At 37.2% G+C, this 17528-nt stretch overlaps 1 protein-coding gene across 3 annotated transcripts in view; it reads left to right on the top strand.

Annotated features, from left to right (window-relative positions):
* The window catches only part of LOC115928868 (oxysterol-binding protein-related protein 6-like), a 59260-nt gene that overhangs the window by 37446 nt on the left and 4286 nt on the right, over positions 1 to 17528 (top strand). For all 3 annotated transcript variants that reach the window (XM_030996892.1, XM_030996884.1, XM_030996897.1), the window contains 3 exons: positions 12782 to 12963; positions 15310 to 15522; positions 16091 to 16233. In XM_030996892.1, coding sequence (XP_030852752.1) covers positions 12782 to 12963; positions 15310 to 15522; positions 16091 to 16233 — 538 coding nt within the window. The remainder of the gene's footprint in view (positions 1 to 12781; positions 12964 to 15309; positions 15523 to 16090; positions 16234 to 17528) is intronic.

The following is a 17528-nucleotide window of genomic DNA, read 5'->3' as shown; positions in this document are numbered from 1 at the left end:
AGAGTCAAGTGGCTTCTAAAATTACACCTACATGTAGGAACTATGAATTAATTTTGTTCGATATCAGGATCAATTCTATCTCAGAGGGGCCATATGCAATATGTAGAAGGTCAAATAGAAACAAATATTCTGATGTCCAATGTACATGTTCATGTATATAATAGGTCCACACTCTAATTTGTATCCACAATTTTCCAGCTTATCCCATGATTCTTATTTATTTTTGTATGGAAGATAAAATAGCCCCCCCCCCCCCCATCCCCCAAGTGGCGAAAACAAGCAATTAATTGTTTTTGTATGCAATGTGAGAGGAATGAGGGGTATTTAATGAAACAGGATACAGGATGAGGGATGTGGATGTAGAGAAAGATCAAGTGGGTAAGATTGGGGGGGGGGGGGGGGGGACGAGAAAATAAATTACATTTAAGGAAAGGAAAGGAGTTAAATCGAGAGCAAATAGAGAAGGATATAATACTGGCAAAATTGGGAGAGAAAATTAAAAGTAGGCGAGAGAGGGATTTTGTATTTACATATGAATAATACTTTCATCTTGCCTACATTGAGTGTTAATGCTAGCAATCTAATCCCTTACATGTTCCATCTACTAGTATTAAGCCAGTAGGCATGGAGCTAGCACTCTGCTAACACTCTCTGCAAATATTTGGAGACTGCTGCACGCCAAAAATAATCATTAACTTGGAGAGAAGCTCAGTTTCAGATGCATGGTTATAGAGTGCTAGGTATCATGCTATATCACACCCACAGGCATAGTACACATCAAATAGATTGGAAAGGATGTGGGACTCTTATTACATGTACATGGTTATTACTAGTGTGAAACCTGTATACAAAGACCATTCTAGAGAGGCATGACAGGTGGTCTTTATAGGCAGGTGGTCTTTATGTAAATGTTCCTTTAATATAGGCTTCAATGAAAAAGAAAGGTAGTTGCTAAAGCAGGTTTGACTGTACACTAGAGTGTTTCACAAAGACTAAGATCACCTTTAAGTTGGACTTAACTATGGCAGGCTGCTCGATCATGCCACTGTTTGCTCTCTCACCATTATGATCTTTAGATGATATTTTTTCCTTCAATAATGAATTATCAAAAAATAAGTTGGCTGATGTGATAATAATTACTTATCTTTATAGCTACCTTTGGTGTGTAATGATATACCTAATAAAAATGTGTTTCAAATCAATGCACATGTATGACTTAAGCTATTTTCTGTTTGAATAATGTGCAAGATTATCAGTCACATCTAATTTGCAATTTGAACTGAAACATAACTAGAAAAAGATGTACAGTATGTAGATCTGTAAGATGATGCAAATTTATTATATTAACTTTACTGTTACTTTGATTTGTAACTCTTCATGATGAAATATGATACCACACCTTTGATTGTAGCACAGAAGTTAAAATGAAATATATCTTTTCATCAAATGCTATCCAGTCCATTGTCAAACGAGATGACAGAATACGACGTAAGAGGTAATTGAACTATTTAATAGATGCAAATTCATGCATGATGTATTCATTAATGGAATGGTTGAACGGTGGGTTGTAATTTGGTTTGTGTGCCTCTAGCAAATTGATTTATCCACAGTATGAGCATTAGGTGTGTACACCATTCATAATACCACCACCTGTACTGGTATTTATAAGCACACACAAACTACACACACACACATACATGCATTGCAATTTCCACCTCTCTATGTTTCTCTCTCCCTCTCCCCCTCCCCCTCCCATCCTCTTCTCTCGTCTATCTCTCTTCTAGGTCTCTTCTCTTCTCTTCTCTTCTCTTCTCTTCTCTTCTCTCTCTCTCTCTCTCTCTCTCTCTCTCTCTCTCTCTCCCTCCCTGTCTCTATATTTCATCTGTATTTTGTTTACACATACTGTACATGTACATTTATGTAGTTACATTTGAATTCTTGTCTATGCTTTTAATTTCTTTATATGCTTTCTTTTTTCAACTTTTTTCATCATTTGTCACTCTAATTTTTATCTCTATCCATCTTCTTGATAAAGTTTTTCTTCAAAATCCCTTACCACTTTCTTTGCTCTTTCACTCTCTACTGTTCTCTCTTTCTCTCTCTGTCTCTTTCTCCCTCTGTCTCTCTTTCTCTCTCTGGCTCTTTCTCTTTCTCTCTCTGTCTCTTTCTGTCTCTTTCTCTCTGTCTCTCTCTCTTTCTCTCTCTGGCTCTTTCTCTTTCTCTCTCTGTCTCTTTCTGTCTCTCTCTTTCTCTCACTGTCTCTCCCTGTATTTCTCTTTTTGTCTCTCTCCCTCTGTCTCTCCCTCTGTCTCTCCCTCTGTCTCTTTAAGTCTTTTTCCCTCTTTCTCTCTTTCTCCCTCTGTCTCTTTCTATCTCACCCTGTCTATGGCAATGGACATGTATTGGTTGTGTGTCAAGTCAGAAGCCTGATCTTGAGTTCTCTTGGTTGCTCATCCTCGTCACTGAACGAGCGCATATATGGCAGATTAATTAAAGTGCGGCTTGCGTCGCGAATGTCGTCAGAAGCAGAGAGTGCGTGGGATGGTCGTGTATGTGTAGCCACTAGCGAGCTGCACACTCTAAATTGCTCCAGTGAGCCAGTCAGAGAGTTATAGATTTTTGGAGGTTGACATTAGCGAGTGTTATCCTGTGGAGTGTGTGGAGGGATTCTATTCCATCAGAGAGACATGAAAAATGAGATGTTTTAAGTGGACATAGTCTTGTGTTGGTAGCAATAGGGAGAATGACAGTAACGTTTATGGACAAGCCATGCTCTGGTAGGTATTATTAAACATGCTTCATTGAACATTCTGTTATTGAATCATGTCCCACTTTCTAGTGAACGTTCTGTCTCCATAGGCTGTGAATATGAATTTATTGCTAAAGGCTGCAGGTCATGTAATGGCTATTGATTATTCTAAAAACTAAAATAAATTGAGCTACCCTAGACATATGTAGCAATCCCATGCTTGCAAATACTTACTGAGCATTAGTTTACCAGGGAGAGTTGGGAATATTGATTGTGTGACTTTGTGTCTGGTCACATGTTTTAATCTACGTTTATGTGCTAATTCCATTTTTTCCATCTCATACATGTTTCTCCACTGTGAATTTTCCTTTTGAGAATATAAGTTGTCTCAAAAAGAATGCTTGTATGTTGATTGTGATTGGAAATGATTAGATTCACAAATAAAAAAGTAGAAGTAACCATATTATGCCACACTAATTCAGTGTATGCATGTAGCTTTATTAGTATGCATTCATGTGTGTTCTCACTGTACATGTAACTCACAGGCTATGTCATGTTAGCATCATCACATCCACTTGTAACGAAAGTTATATAATGTGAATGTCACATATTGACCTAAATTTGATTTGTCATGTATTCCTCTATCATCTTATGAGGAGAAAAGATTGAATTAAATTTCAATCTTGTCAATCATTACTACTTTTTTTTCTCTCATCAAAATGCTACATTGACACTCATATTTATGGTGTGTGCACATACATGTACCTAGGATGGGTATAACATGTACATCTCCACTCAAATATGAATGAGAGTAATATACAATACAATAATCATATGTTTGTGAAAGAACACGTTCATGTATAATGTAATTGCATGTTTATATCATTTTCATTTTTATTTACATATTTCATATTATTTACATTATTTTCTTCTTTCCTCTCTCTCCCTCCTTCATTTGATTTTTCATTCTTTTTCATCTGCTATCAGTAGAGTAGTTTACTGTCTTCATTAGATTTCAATCATAAAAATGTAATCATACTTCAATCATTACATTGTGGTGTTTATGTGTCTGTAATCATGTAATCATGGTTCTCCTTTTATATTAATGTGCAGAGAAATATTATCCCCATCACACTTTATATCAGGAAGATATCTCATGAATGGGAATGCGATGTAATTATGAGCCCCTATCCTCATGAGAATCCAACCCACTGAATTATCCTGTGCACATCATAAATCCATCAATATTCATATTTTATTGACTGCCATCTGCTTGGAGATTGCACTTCCATCATGAAAGTATTATATACCCATCTACTTTCTGATCTACATGTACATGTATCTCTGTTCTACCTCTCTCTCTCTCTCTCTCTCTCTCTCTTGCTTTACTATCATTCTTCATGTATGTGTACTTTGATTTAATGTTCTGTTACTCAATAAACGTTTTTATCTTCAAATTTGTTATGATTTTGACCTTTTCAAGAACAGAGCGTTTGAAATCATGCCCCAAAGGTCATCTATTTTAGCAGAAATTTTTGCTTTCTGTGAAGGACCCTGCAATGCTTTTAACAGAAATCTTGAGTGGTTATATTTTTGAATCCTCATCATTTACATTTAATAGGAAGAGCCATTCATGTGATCTTTTTGTTAAACCTTTGCAAATAGCACCTTTTGTATGCTTTTGAGTATGTTTACACCAGGAATTGTTTTTCTCATCAACAGCATCACAATAGGAATCTCATTTGCCATAGACATCTAACTGCACACTCTAGTAATTTGAATCATTTTATAATTTATATGCCTTATTACGAAGGAGTTATTCATCAAAGTACACATTGTGCCTGATTTATTCATTCTTGACTTCATGTTATGTTCTCACAGAGGTTGATCTCCTGTCCAGATGTATCAATGCCCTATCTCTCCATGCAGTTAATCTCATAAACCCCATCAGTGCGTCTATTAAATCTCAGCTAGTCATTAGTGCTCTATGCTGATGAGCTTCAGTGCATGCTACGCTCATCTCAAAGCACCACCATATTATGGAGAGATTATCAGACTGTCAAACCTGTACTGTTCCAAGCCATTTACTCTCTTCATTATCATAACTCATCACATATCATCTCCATAAACCGTGTCTACTGCTTAGGTTCAAAGGCAAATGGAGAAGAAAAAAACAATTGCCCGATATTCCCTACAATGCTTGGGTGTACAGCTGATGGCATGGCCTCTTACTGAAATGAGATGCAGATTTTTGTATGGTTTCCTCATGGAAACGACCTGTAACCATGGTAACTGATGAGGTAGTAGATGAGGAGACAGGATGGTTTGTTGGACGAGGGTAAACTCTGCTTTTGATGAGATTCTTGGGATAAGAGTTGGATTTCTTTCAGGTTGTACTGGTTTGCTTCATGCACTAGTCTAGATCTACATGTATACAAACACATGTCTTTTCTGGGTAGTTACATGTACCATACATGTACATTACACATAAAATACATATTTCAGGAAACAAAAGAGAATAATGATAATACAGAAAAGCCAAACATTCATTTTATTTAATTGAAGCTGAACATATATTTTTTATTCTTTTTCTTTTTCTAGAATATATATTCAAATCTGGATATTCACAGCCATTTTATGCAGTTATCAACTAGTCAATAAACAATGTAGATTGGAGATCTGCAGTTGTGGGTTAGAAAATTAGAAGATATTCAGCAAACATTTATTCCCCTTTTAGTTATCTTTGTAGTTTTCATACACCTTGTCATTAACACTGACATAACACCTCTTACCTTTGAATTATGTTGATACAATGGCACAGTGACACTTCAAAGCGCAAATGGATACATTACGTAAATTCTCAAGGAAATTTAGCTTTTGGCTGCATTTAGACACATTTAGGTTTCCTTCCTTCAGTAAAATTGAAATGTACATGTGATTCAACAGAAGACTAAAGAGAATTTGATCATTGTTTTTTTTATGAATATGATTCCATCACAGAAAGTTGAGATTTTATGACTACAATTTCACATCCATAAGTAAGAACAATTTGTCCAAACAGGGTTACATTCTAATGTCAAATCAATTTCTATTTATGACACACCTGCAAAAGGAGTTAAATAGATTTAGCATTTTATTGATTGCTCTAACGCTGGCATGAACAAACAAGAGAGACAGAGAGAGAGAGAGAGAGGGGGGGGGGGGCAGAGAGACAGACAGATGGGCAGAACAACATGGGTGACATTTAAAAACTAAACATTGTTTCCGTTCTATAACAATGTTAGCAAACATCTCCTAAAGAACGACACAGAGGGCCTTCAGCATTATTGATCTTCATCAGCGAAGCTAATATAATTATATAGATTGGACTATTAGATAAATATAAAGGTTTGCATGCTGGATGTATAGTTGTGCATCTCCACTATCAGAACTTGTTCATCTTAAAGCACATGTACAGCTTTTATTGGCAACTGAAAAGTGTTGTTAGATTTCTTTGATTGTGGTCAGTAAATAGCCATTCTAAGCTGCTGGAATGTATTTTTTTCATTGATGATGGGAATGATAAACCATAAGATATTTGTTAGAATACATGATCTATTGGCTTTCCCTTTTCTTTGTAACTTCTTGACATATCTTTATACAATGCTCTTAAATGGTGTGTGGATAGCTCCTGGAACTTTGGAATCTAAATTAAGAAAAACAATCACCCTTTCTTTTTCTTATTGAGGATTTTGAGTTTGCAATTTAAAGTCATAAAATTTGACTCATTATATCATGTAGGAACCCTACAGAATATCTAATATGATACAGAAACAATGAAACATTAATTATTAAAGCATAATATTGACATGAAAAACAGAGTTCTTGTTTTCAGTCGTGTGAGATTGTGATTTGTGAAAACAATATTTTGGTCAAGGGTAAATACATGAAATTTATAAATAATCTCTTGTGTTTTCAACAGATAGTCACAGAAATGTATTCCAATCATGATCACCATAGTTACTGTGTGAACAAGACATGAATAGCTTGAGCAGGTGATGTAGAGAGAGAGGGAGGGAGAGAAAGAGAGAGAGAGAGACAGACAGACAGACACAGAGAGAGAGAGAGAGAGAGAAAGAGAGAGAGAGAGTGACATTAAAGTTCACTGAACATTGATTTATCCTCATCTCATTGCAACTGAATATTTCTCTGTTGAGCCATAAAGGTGTTATTTCTGTGTGAGATGATATGAGTTGACGCCTTTCTGGCTCAAAACAGATGATATCATCCCTTTAGAGCCAGAAGGGTGTTAACTCATACAATTTGACATAGACTTTAGGCCCTTTTGGCTCTAAATAGATGATATTCTCTCAGAGGTTGATTTCATGACAGATGTTTGCGTCTACGATACTCTTTGAGCTCTCATCAATGTGAAAGCTAATACGGCAACATGTGTTACTTCAACATTTTATTTTTTTAAAGTTATTTTTCATCATTTAAAATCTTAATAGCTAAACAAATATTGTCTGTTCGGAGCCAGAAGGGTGTATGTGTTCAAGTATATAAGTAGCCCCCTACTGGCTCCAAACAGATATTATTAATGTGTTTTTCTATGGTTTGATCAACTGAACTTAACATTGATTTACATGAGAAAATCTGCTCTTTCCTTTTTAATCGTAATCTCTGCTTTCCTTCCTATAAATACTGTGACTTTGGTTTATAAGATTCTGCAAGGCTTTAGCTCAGTTTCGATCTGTAAAATACAATCACTGCTTCTGTATCTCCTCTGCCTAAGCTCTTTCAATATATTATTTAGATGAGTCGATGGCTTGTGTAGGTCTTAGCGTATTTTCTCACTTAGCCCGTTGCTCTGATGGGAATTTTCCGTCGTTTCTTACAGCTCAATTGCACATGCATCCAGACATAACCAATTAGATACCTTGGATGGCGAATAAATTAAAGCAGTCGTTGACTCAGGAGCATTCAATTACCTTTCCACACTCTTTATCCCGGGATAGAGAAATGATGAAGAAAGCTTCAAGAGATGGCTCGGTTGTATGCAACAGTTAGTAAGAAATCTAATTAATTGAAGTACATGTACACGAGTCACTGTGTGGAAAAACGTGCACGAGATGCATTTTTCCTTCATTACATAGGGTAGTAGAATTGTAAGGTAAAACAAATATTATATATATATATAGTAAGATATTTTTATGGGCATTTTGTCACCGTACAGTACAGTTTTGTTAATATAGAACGTCCCTTTTCATTGTCTGCAGTCAGATTCCACATTTTCCATTTGATTTGGACCTTTATTTTGGGAGAGAAGAACCAAGATTTAAAAAAAGTGCTAAATTGTAATTCAAACATTGATTGTTCTAATACAATTATAATTGTTAATTTCATAACAATATTAACACTGAATATATCTGGATCATCAGTCACCACAAATAGTAGACCAATTCTGTCAAATGATATGATGAATACAGCTTGTCTATTTTGAAAGGGCAGTGCATTGATTCATTGTTGCTTCTCTGTGTCTTTCATTATTTATTCATTCCTTGGGCTGGGATGTATAAACCTGTTTTGCAAGCTTGCTAGATGAACCGGTCTGTAAATTTTCTTAACTTTTCATATATTAACCACCTCTCTCCCTCCCCCTCTCCCCTCCCTATCTCCTCCCCTCTCTCTCCTCTCCTCTCCTCTCCTCTCTCCTCTCCTCTCTCCTCTTCCCCTCTCCTCTTCCCCCTCTCATCCCCCTCTCATCCCCCTCTCCCCTCCACTCTCTCTATCCCCTCCCCCTCCCCCTCTCTCTATTGAGAAGAATGATTTACATATTGTATTGGGGTCAACAATAGAGGAGGGAAATGCGTGTTTAACAAATAGTTAGCTATGAAATGATGAGATGTATGACTTTAGACTTGTTTTAAGTATTCTGCTGATGGGATTTCAGTGGAAGAGCATTCCCATAGAGATTTAGCTTACAGATCAATAAAAATGCAACAGTTTGCTCATATTAAATTGGCAAATCCTTTTTAAAATCATTTTATCATCAGAAATTTTGTTTAGAAAATAGCTTCACAGTTGCAATAGCATACATACACACACACACACAGCTATCTATATTAGATGTGGATGCATTATGGTTCCTGTATTGGTCATTAATAATTGTATGTAGGTTTGGTGCATGTAGTCACTTAACAGATAGAAGTCAGACCTGTTAGGGTATGCTTGAAAGCAAGACAGGGATCACCTATGATCAGGCAGCATGCTGCCTGGCTTGCAGGCCGGCCGGGGAAATTTGTGAACATTATGCGCAGAGTCAGCCGGAAATGGAGGCAAATGGCAAAGGGACTCGACTAATCTGAGTAGTAGGAGAGGAATAATGCAAAGGGATTTTCAGGAGGAATATATTATCTTGTAGGACATATTATCATGCTATGAGATTGAGACTGGAGCTTGGAGGTATTGTAGAGAGCAGATATGTCAGAGATCTATGATATTTGATTTGAAAGGATGAAACAGCTACAAATTTGACTGAACTGGGTGTACTATTGTTTAAGTAATGAATTGATTAAAGATCTGTTAGTATCTCACCCTCCGTGTTCCATGTGTCAAAACTTGGGGGGGGGGGGGGGGACACAGTATCTATGTGGTATACGAGCATCAATTTTATATTTTAGTTTCTAAACTCTCTCTCTCTTTATCTCCTGACTTTTCTCTTTCTCTCTCACACTTGTGTTCTCTTTCTCTTGTGCCATCTATTCCTGCCTTCCTCCCTCCTTCTGTCCTTAACTTTTTCTCCCTTTCCCTCGCTCTTTTCCTTCCTTTTCCCCTCCTTCGCTCTCTCTTTTGTCCCTCCTGTCACTTCCCCTTCCCTTTCTTTCCCTTTCTTTCCCTGCTTCTCTCTCACTCCCTCTTTCCTCTTCCTCCCCTCCCTCTTCCCTCTCCTGTTCCCTATCTCTACCATTTCCTTCTATTTACTTCTATTTCCCTCTCTCCCTCACTCCTTCTTTCCTCTTCCCTCCCTTCTCCCTCTCATGTTTTTCAAATTCTCTGTCATTCACGCCGCCACCTCATTCCCCACCCTCTATGACTGTCTTCACACCCGTGTATTGACTCACTCGTCAAACATGACACAATCAGATTATTGCAGAAACCTACCCTCGTCTACAGGTGCATGTCTTGCATCTTCATATTTTATTTCTCGTACTACCCAAAGCTTGATGCCTGCTTTCTTTAGAAGATGAGGTATTGACATTTTATGTCCATTAATACCACTATACATGTAATATACCTTTAGAAATGAAATGTCAGAGGTTAATGCCTTTTACAGGTTCTTTTCAAAAATGAATTTTGACTATGATGAAAATAGTAGTGAAAATTGTGTGAAATGTCAAGAAAACAAATGAAAACAAATACCAATTCTCTCTCTATATAGAATGACCAATCAAAGGATGATAATGGCATGTTCCTCCATGGAAGTTAATTGAACGCATTAAAAAGAGCACAAGCCAAATCGCTCCTCTTTAACAATCTATTTCCCCCTGAATGGTCCTATTATTCAGATGTATGTACAATTTAATCATGTATTGTTTAGGATCAAAAGTGAAGAACAAGTGAACTGTAATAGATACAGGTTGAATGATCTGGGTATGAAGGGATCCGGGCTAGTTGCAGTTGGCAGGAGTCATTTTAATTATCTTGTTTCTTCTCTCTGATTGGTTGTCTCATCATCTCTAACCGTAATTGTTCTCATTATTATTCTTGAATATTTCTATTTCTGATATCTCTGTCACGCTTTCCCTTTCCTATCTCTTTCTTTCGTTCTTATAAGGGCTCCCTTTTTTGGGTGCTACCCTCTCATGTGATATTGTGTACCTAATATTGACATATTTTAATGGTTATGTCTCCTAATGTTTTATGAATATGCTATTGTTTTCAATTGACATTTTTGGTCATTTATATATTTTTTTCATTGCAAAGTAAAATTAATGAATTAATTAGATTTGATTTTTGTTAATACTTTCTTTCTTTCTCTCTGATTATTTCCTCTGCCATTCTCTCTTTATCATTCTCCCAATTTTGTGTTTCATTTTGACCTACATGTATGTCTCTTTCTTACCTGGTGTGGGTCTTACACCTTTAAAAAATATATATAATTGCATGTTTTTGAAATATGATTGCATTTTTTTAAATTAAATTATTATGCAGTCTTGACAAGTAGTATTGTTTCTCATTTGAAAAATAAATGTAAAATCCAGACATGATCGTACATGCATGATAACAATGCACTCTCTTGGCTATAAAACAATAGAAAGAGTGATATAAGTCTGCATGCTGATCCTAGCAAAGAGCAATCTAGCTACATTGTTTCATGAATACTTTATAGTCTTGAAATTGACTGTTTATGAGTAGATGTCTTACATCTATAGGTCACATAATATAACTGCTCATTTCATCTTCTGTATGCTGGCTGGTCGACCTATGCCCTTAAGATATAAACCCATTAACACTTGCCTTCTACAATGTTGACCTATCATACATGTAAATATAACTACTTCAGTTGGTCCTCTTTCACACCTAGGAGATAGAGTAATGAAAGTAGGTTGGTTTCTAGACTATAGAGTCATCTAGGATAAGCAGTTTCTCTCACCTAACCCTGTAAGTTGGGGCTTTGATCGGATCGGAAGATCAGAGTGACACCCTCACACTTTTGATCGGTATCGGCAAAAAGTATCGGTTAAAAATGATGTATTATTAATGCAATGGAAAAAATGCACCTCTACATTATGATCCAAAATGACAGCTCACATGTTTTACCTCTTTTCTTATAATATTATTAATTTCAAAGTCATGAAAAGACACTTAATATCAACAAACATGGTCTACAACAACCCTAAATGACAAAATAATCCCAGCTATGCATTTTGTTTTAGAATTTGATAGCCCAAAACTTGAAAAGGCATTCTCCTTTTTCATTTTTCTCTACTGATTATTTTCTGATCATTTTCATTGATCGGCGATCCAAATTTATTATTCAATTTCACCTGATCGGTCAACGATCGGCCTTTTGTGCTTTGGCTCAGTGACCATTGATTCAGAGCCCTAGAAATCTATATATATATATATATATACCAGATGCATGAAAAGAAAGGGCAAACATTTCTGGGGAGTGTTTCACAAAGACTAAGATCAACTTAAAGTTGGACTTAAATATGGCTGGACGTTTATGCCACTGTTTGCTCTCACCATTTACTGGCATTGGTCTCTCAAGGGACGTACAAATCGTGGTCGCAAATCCACAGAATTTACATTTTTTATCATTCATTATTGAAGGAAAACATTATCTAAAGATCATAATGGTAAGAGCGACCATTGGCATGAACAGCCTGCCATAGTTAAGTCCAACTTAAATTTGATCTTAGTCTTTGTGAAACAGCCCCCCCCCCCCCCCACCTGGACATATTGTGTTGTCATCTGTTGAATGACATTAAAGTATGTGATCAGTTAAGCACTAACAAAAACATTCCTGTCCCGAAAGGGCTCATCATGGTCTTCCACATGTTGGATGTAGAGTGTTGTAGGATGTTTTGTGTGTGGGTAAGGAATTGATTTGGTATTAAATTTGAATATCCCAGGTTCCTAGGTTATTGTTCGCAACACTCACATTTTGCATTGTATTTTTCTCGTCACATTTCCAGGCAAGCTCATAGTAGTGTATCTGTATAGGATGAAATTGAATTTATTCATTGTGTAACGAACCCTATCTTTGAGATAATTATCTCTTTTATACATTTTATTTTTACTGGTGGTAGTTCATGAAAAATCATCTTTTATTCATGACTACCGCTTACACATTTACTTGTGGTATGTTACTTACGAAACGTGTTTTTAAACATAATCTGATATTTATCATGCCATGGATTTTATGTATGTATTTTATTGTTCATGTGTGTATTTTTTTTGGCATAGTTTTGGGAAAAACTGTTATTGAAAAATTGATTGTTTATTTTTATTTTCATTATTTTTCTTCATTTGTTGATTATACAGTGGAGAATGGACGAGAAGAGGCACCATCCCGGTCACATACAGGCCGTAGAACACACCTTCCATCACCTCAACCTGATACCAGTCAGCTCAGTCTATGGAACATACTCAAGAAGAATATTGGTAAAGATCTATCCAAGATCTCCATGCCTGTTGCACTCAATGAACCTCTCAGTATGCTGCAGGTAAGAATTATTAACCCTTTGCACATTGGAATCAGGTAGTACCTTTATTACACCTCTAGCGGGACAGTATTTTTAAAGGGCTAATTTGATCACAGATCACAGATCCTGAGAATTACCGCCCAATCTCTCTCACAAGTATCATCTGCAAAATGATGGAGCACATATTTGCAAGTAACATCATGGGTCATGCGCGCAGAAACAGTATCCTCTGCCCACTTCAACATGGTTTCCAAGCTAAGAAGTCGTGTGAACTCCAACTGACTGGCTTTGTCACCGACCTCTTGAACAACATGGAGGACAACAATCAGACGGACATAGTAATCACAGACTTCAGTAAAGCCTTCGACAAGGTTGGTCACCAGAGGCTTCTGAAGAAGATGGAATACTATGGTGTGAGAGGCCACAACATTGACTGGATATCCAGTTTTCTCTCCAACCGTAAGCAGCAAGTTGTTCTAGATGGTCATACGTCATCAACGGTAGAGGTCCAGTCAGGTGTGCCTCAAGGGTCAGTACTCGGACCCTGCCTCTTCCTTTTCTACATAAATGACCTGCCAAACCAACTTTCAACGAAAGTCAGACTCTTCGCCGATGACACGGTTCTGTACCATACCATCCAGACACCTGAGGATGCAGACTTGCTACAGCAGGATCTTGATCAACTTTGTAGGTGGTCAAGCAAGTGGATGATGGCACTAAATCCAAAGAAATGCCAGGTCATAACTGTCTCCAGGAAGAAGACCAAGTATGTCCATCGTTATTCACTCAACGGAGAAATCTTGGAGTCTGTGTCAGCTGCCAAATACCTTGGCATTACTCTCACTGCTGACCTCAACTGGACACAGCATGTATCTGCCACTTGCAAGAAGGCAAACAACACCCTAGCCTTTCTTAGAAGGAACCTGCGTGTCAACTCCACTCGGCTTAAGACTACTGCATACCAGGCTCTCGTTCGCCCTCTTCTTGAGTACGGGAGTGCTGTTTGGGATCCACACACCATCAGATGTGTAAACCAGTTGGAGATGGTCCAGAGACGAGCAGCGAGATATGTTCTCAACCGCTATCATCATACATCTAGCGTCTCTGATATGCTGAGTCAACTTGGATGGACCTCCCTCCAGAAGAGAAGAGAGCATCAACGTCTCACTTTACTGTACAAGATGCACTACTCTTTGGTTGACTTTGACATCCACCACTACATCCAACCGGCAACAGTCGTAAGAACTACAAGATCGTCTCGTCCTTACTGTTATCGTGTCATGCAGTCACGAACAGAGCAACATATTCACTCCTTCTTTCCTCGCACTGTTCGACAGTGGAACGCTCTCCCTCTTGAGGTTGTCCTGGCTCCATCAGTGGAAGCCTTCCAGCGACAACTAAAGACCGGGGGGAAGTAAATTCCGGCAATGTTTTTTTACTGGCACTATGTATATATACACCTCTCACCTGCACACCTGGACATCCCCATGTCGCAACACACATGCACTCGCACACATCTGCAAGAATCTTCAGCAGTGAAGGAGGCAGATTATTTTGAAGAAGAAGAAGAAGACATGTTGTTCTTGAAATTGGCTACAATGATATATTTTTTTAATTCTTACGTTGTTCTAATAAAATGTGATGTCTCAATAAACAGTAGGCCTATCAAAGGTAGAAATTGTTGAAAAATTGAGGACAAAATTATTTAAAAAACACAATGATTTTGAATCTCTCAAAGTGTTGCTGATTTAAGGATTTTAAAGATTTTTTTTGTTTTGTTTAAGTACTGGCATCAAATGCAAGATGGTCATGCAACAAAAATGGACAAAGTGTGTGCAGAATGTTTTGGCCTTTCTGCTCATGCATCTGGTGTTTTAGGGCTCTGAATGAAATGTTATTATTAAAGCCAAACCTTAAAATGTAGAATGATTGCTGTGGACTGGTTAGGGATTGTACAAATTTAATAGTCAACAGGTTGAACACTCCATTGAGAATTTATTAGAATCAAGGTTTTACTATTTAAACAAGATTCATTAAATTTCAAAATGCAGTTTCACATACAAATAAAAGGCAGTGTGTGCAATGTGGTGTAGCTAGGGTGCTCATGCAAAGTTAATTGATTACCTGGGTGTACCTGTACATGTACTTGAAGCACAATTTCAATGCAGCTTTTTTCCAAAATTAGCTGAGCATATTAAGGGAGTGTATATGTTTCTTGCTATTTATGTACTTATGTATAACTCTTATGTACACTATACCAGTAGAGTGATTTTACGGCGTTCAGTACGGGAAATTAGACTTTTACCCTTGATTCTCATCTGGAGATAAATTCTATGTTTTCTGTGATTTGATTTACCTTTGATTTAGGTACTGTGTGAAGAGCTAGAGTACAGTGAACTCTTGGACAAGGCATCTGAGGTCGATAACCCCTTCATGAGGATGGTGTACATTGCAGCCTTTGCTGTGTCTAGTTACAGCTCAACGTTTACCAGGGCAGGGACCAAGCCCTTTAACCCACTACTAGGAGAGACTTATGAGTGTGTGAGGGATGACAAGGGATTTAAGTTTATTGCAGAGAAGGTGAGGAGATTATAGAAGAGAGATGGTTTTGGAGTTAGTTGTGAATATGATGAAGCCTTTATTTGAGTGATGATGATAATGGTCATGTATAGTAGTGATAGTGAGGGTGATGATTATCATGATGGTGGCTGTGATGAGGATGATGGTGATGGAGATATTGGTGGTGATAGTGATGATAGTGATGATGATGTTGATAGTGATGGTGATGATGAAGATGATGGTGATGATGAAGATGATGTTAATGGTGGTGATGATGATGATGATGATGATGATGATGATGATGATGATGATGATGATTGCGGTGATGATGATGATGATGATGATGATGATTGCGGTGATGATGATGATGATGATGTTGATAATGATGATGTTGATTGCAATGATGATGATGATGATGATAATGGTGATGATGATAATGATGATGATGGAGATGTTGATCGTGATGGTTCTAATTTGCAGATGATGCTGGTATTAGCAGTTGATATGGATGTTCATGTTGCTGCTGATGATAAAGATCATTCTTGGAGCAAACATCTTACATTCATTCCTTTTTCTTATCTTCCTCTAGGTGTCTCACCATCCTCCCATCGTAGCCTGCCATTGTGACAGCAAGAACTTCATCTACTCTCAGGACGTGAGGATAAAGACCAAATTCTGGGGGAAATCCATGGAAGTCATCCCCATAGGAACCATTCACATACACATACCAAAGTAAGCAGTCTGGATGATAATATGATACATTGTGAGGTTCAGTGGAGTATACAGTGTATCTGTATTGTAGCTGTGCTAAAATGGAAGAATTCGTATTATCGTTATAATCAGTAAAGTTGTTGTTTGTGTTTTTATGATTAGTATTTTTAATAGTATCATTATCAATCATCATCTTCATCATCAAATACCGTATTAAATTCCTGAAAATTTGCTTACATGTAGTTATATTTGAACAAATATTATGTGTATTATTGATGTTCCATTGTTTTGCTAAATTATTTGTGTTATCATGTTGTTTGAATATTGGAATATACACCTCATTAGAGGCAAAGAGAAGAAGAAAAAAATCTTCATCATCTTCATCATCATCTCTATCTTCATCTTCTTTATTTCTTCTTTGTCCTCTTTTTCTTCTTCTTCTAATTCTTTCTCTTCCTCTTGCTCTTGCTCTTTTTCTTTTTGTCATTATCATCATCACTATCATCACCATCATACATACTGTTTTTGAAAATCAGTTTTTCCCACTTTGTAGGCAGCAAAAATTATGATTAGATTGGTAGATTCATAGTGGAGGCAAGTCTCCCTGCACAAAATCGCCCCCGATCAGATATCCCTATGCAAGTAGAGTTCTGCAAACACGCTTCTGTGCCGCCGGCATTTACTCAGCGACGGTGCAAACACACATGAGACAACATACTCGGTGATCTGTCTCTTGTCAGACCATGATGCAACATTTGCTCAGATGTTATTTGTCCTAGCCTATGTTCATCAGAGGTATAGGGTTTGGGTTTAGCTTGCAATGTGGTTGTTGGTCTTGTGAATGGTGTGGGTGGTGATATAGTGTTGGGTCTAAGCCTAGATTAAAGCTAAAGACCAGTTATGGTCATGCAATTGCATTGTGAAAGAAACATTGTGAAATCGATCAGAAAAGGTTGATCATCTAGCGTAGATGTACTGCAAGGTGCTGGAATCATCAAAATGATAAGAAATTTGGCCAAGTCTTCATAAAGTTAGAATCACTGTACACAGAAAGATGTAAATGGGACTACACAAATGTGCGCGACATGTGCATTTGTATCTCTCAACAGGCGAGAGATACACTAATTTACCAAATATATCAATTAGTAGGCGGTTTCCCGTCAACATTTTTATCATCATGTATTAGTCAAAACATATTCTTTCACATGATTGGTAATAAGAGCTTCCATTTCATTTTTTGAAATTGGGGCGTTTTCAATACTGGTCTTTACCTTTAAGGAATGAAAAGAAAGAGCAATTGTCGCTGAAGATTGTGG

Source organism: Strongylocentrotus purpuratus, unplaced genomic scaffold (assembly GCF_000002235.5).
Source record: "Strongylocentrotus purpuratus isolate Spur 01 unplaced genomic scaffold, Spur_5.0 spur5_contig_857, whole genome shotgun sequence".
In the NCBI taxonomy this organism is placed as follows: domain Eukaryota; kingdom Metazoa; phylum Echinodermata; class Echinoidea; order Camarodonta; family Strongylocentrotidae; genus Strongylocentrotus; species Strongylocentrotus purpuratus.
The sequence above is the reverse complement of the archived record's forward strand: the minus strand, read 5'-3'. Positions and strand labels throughout refer to the sequence as shown.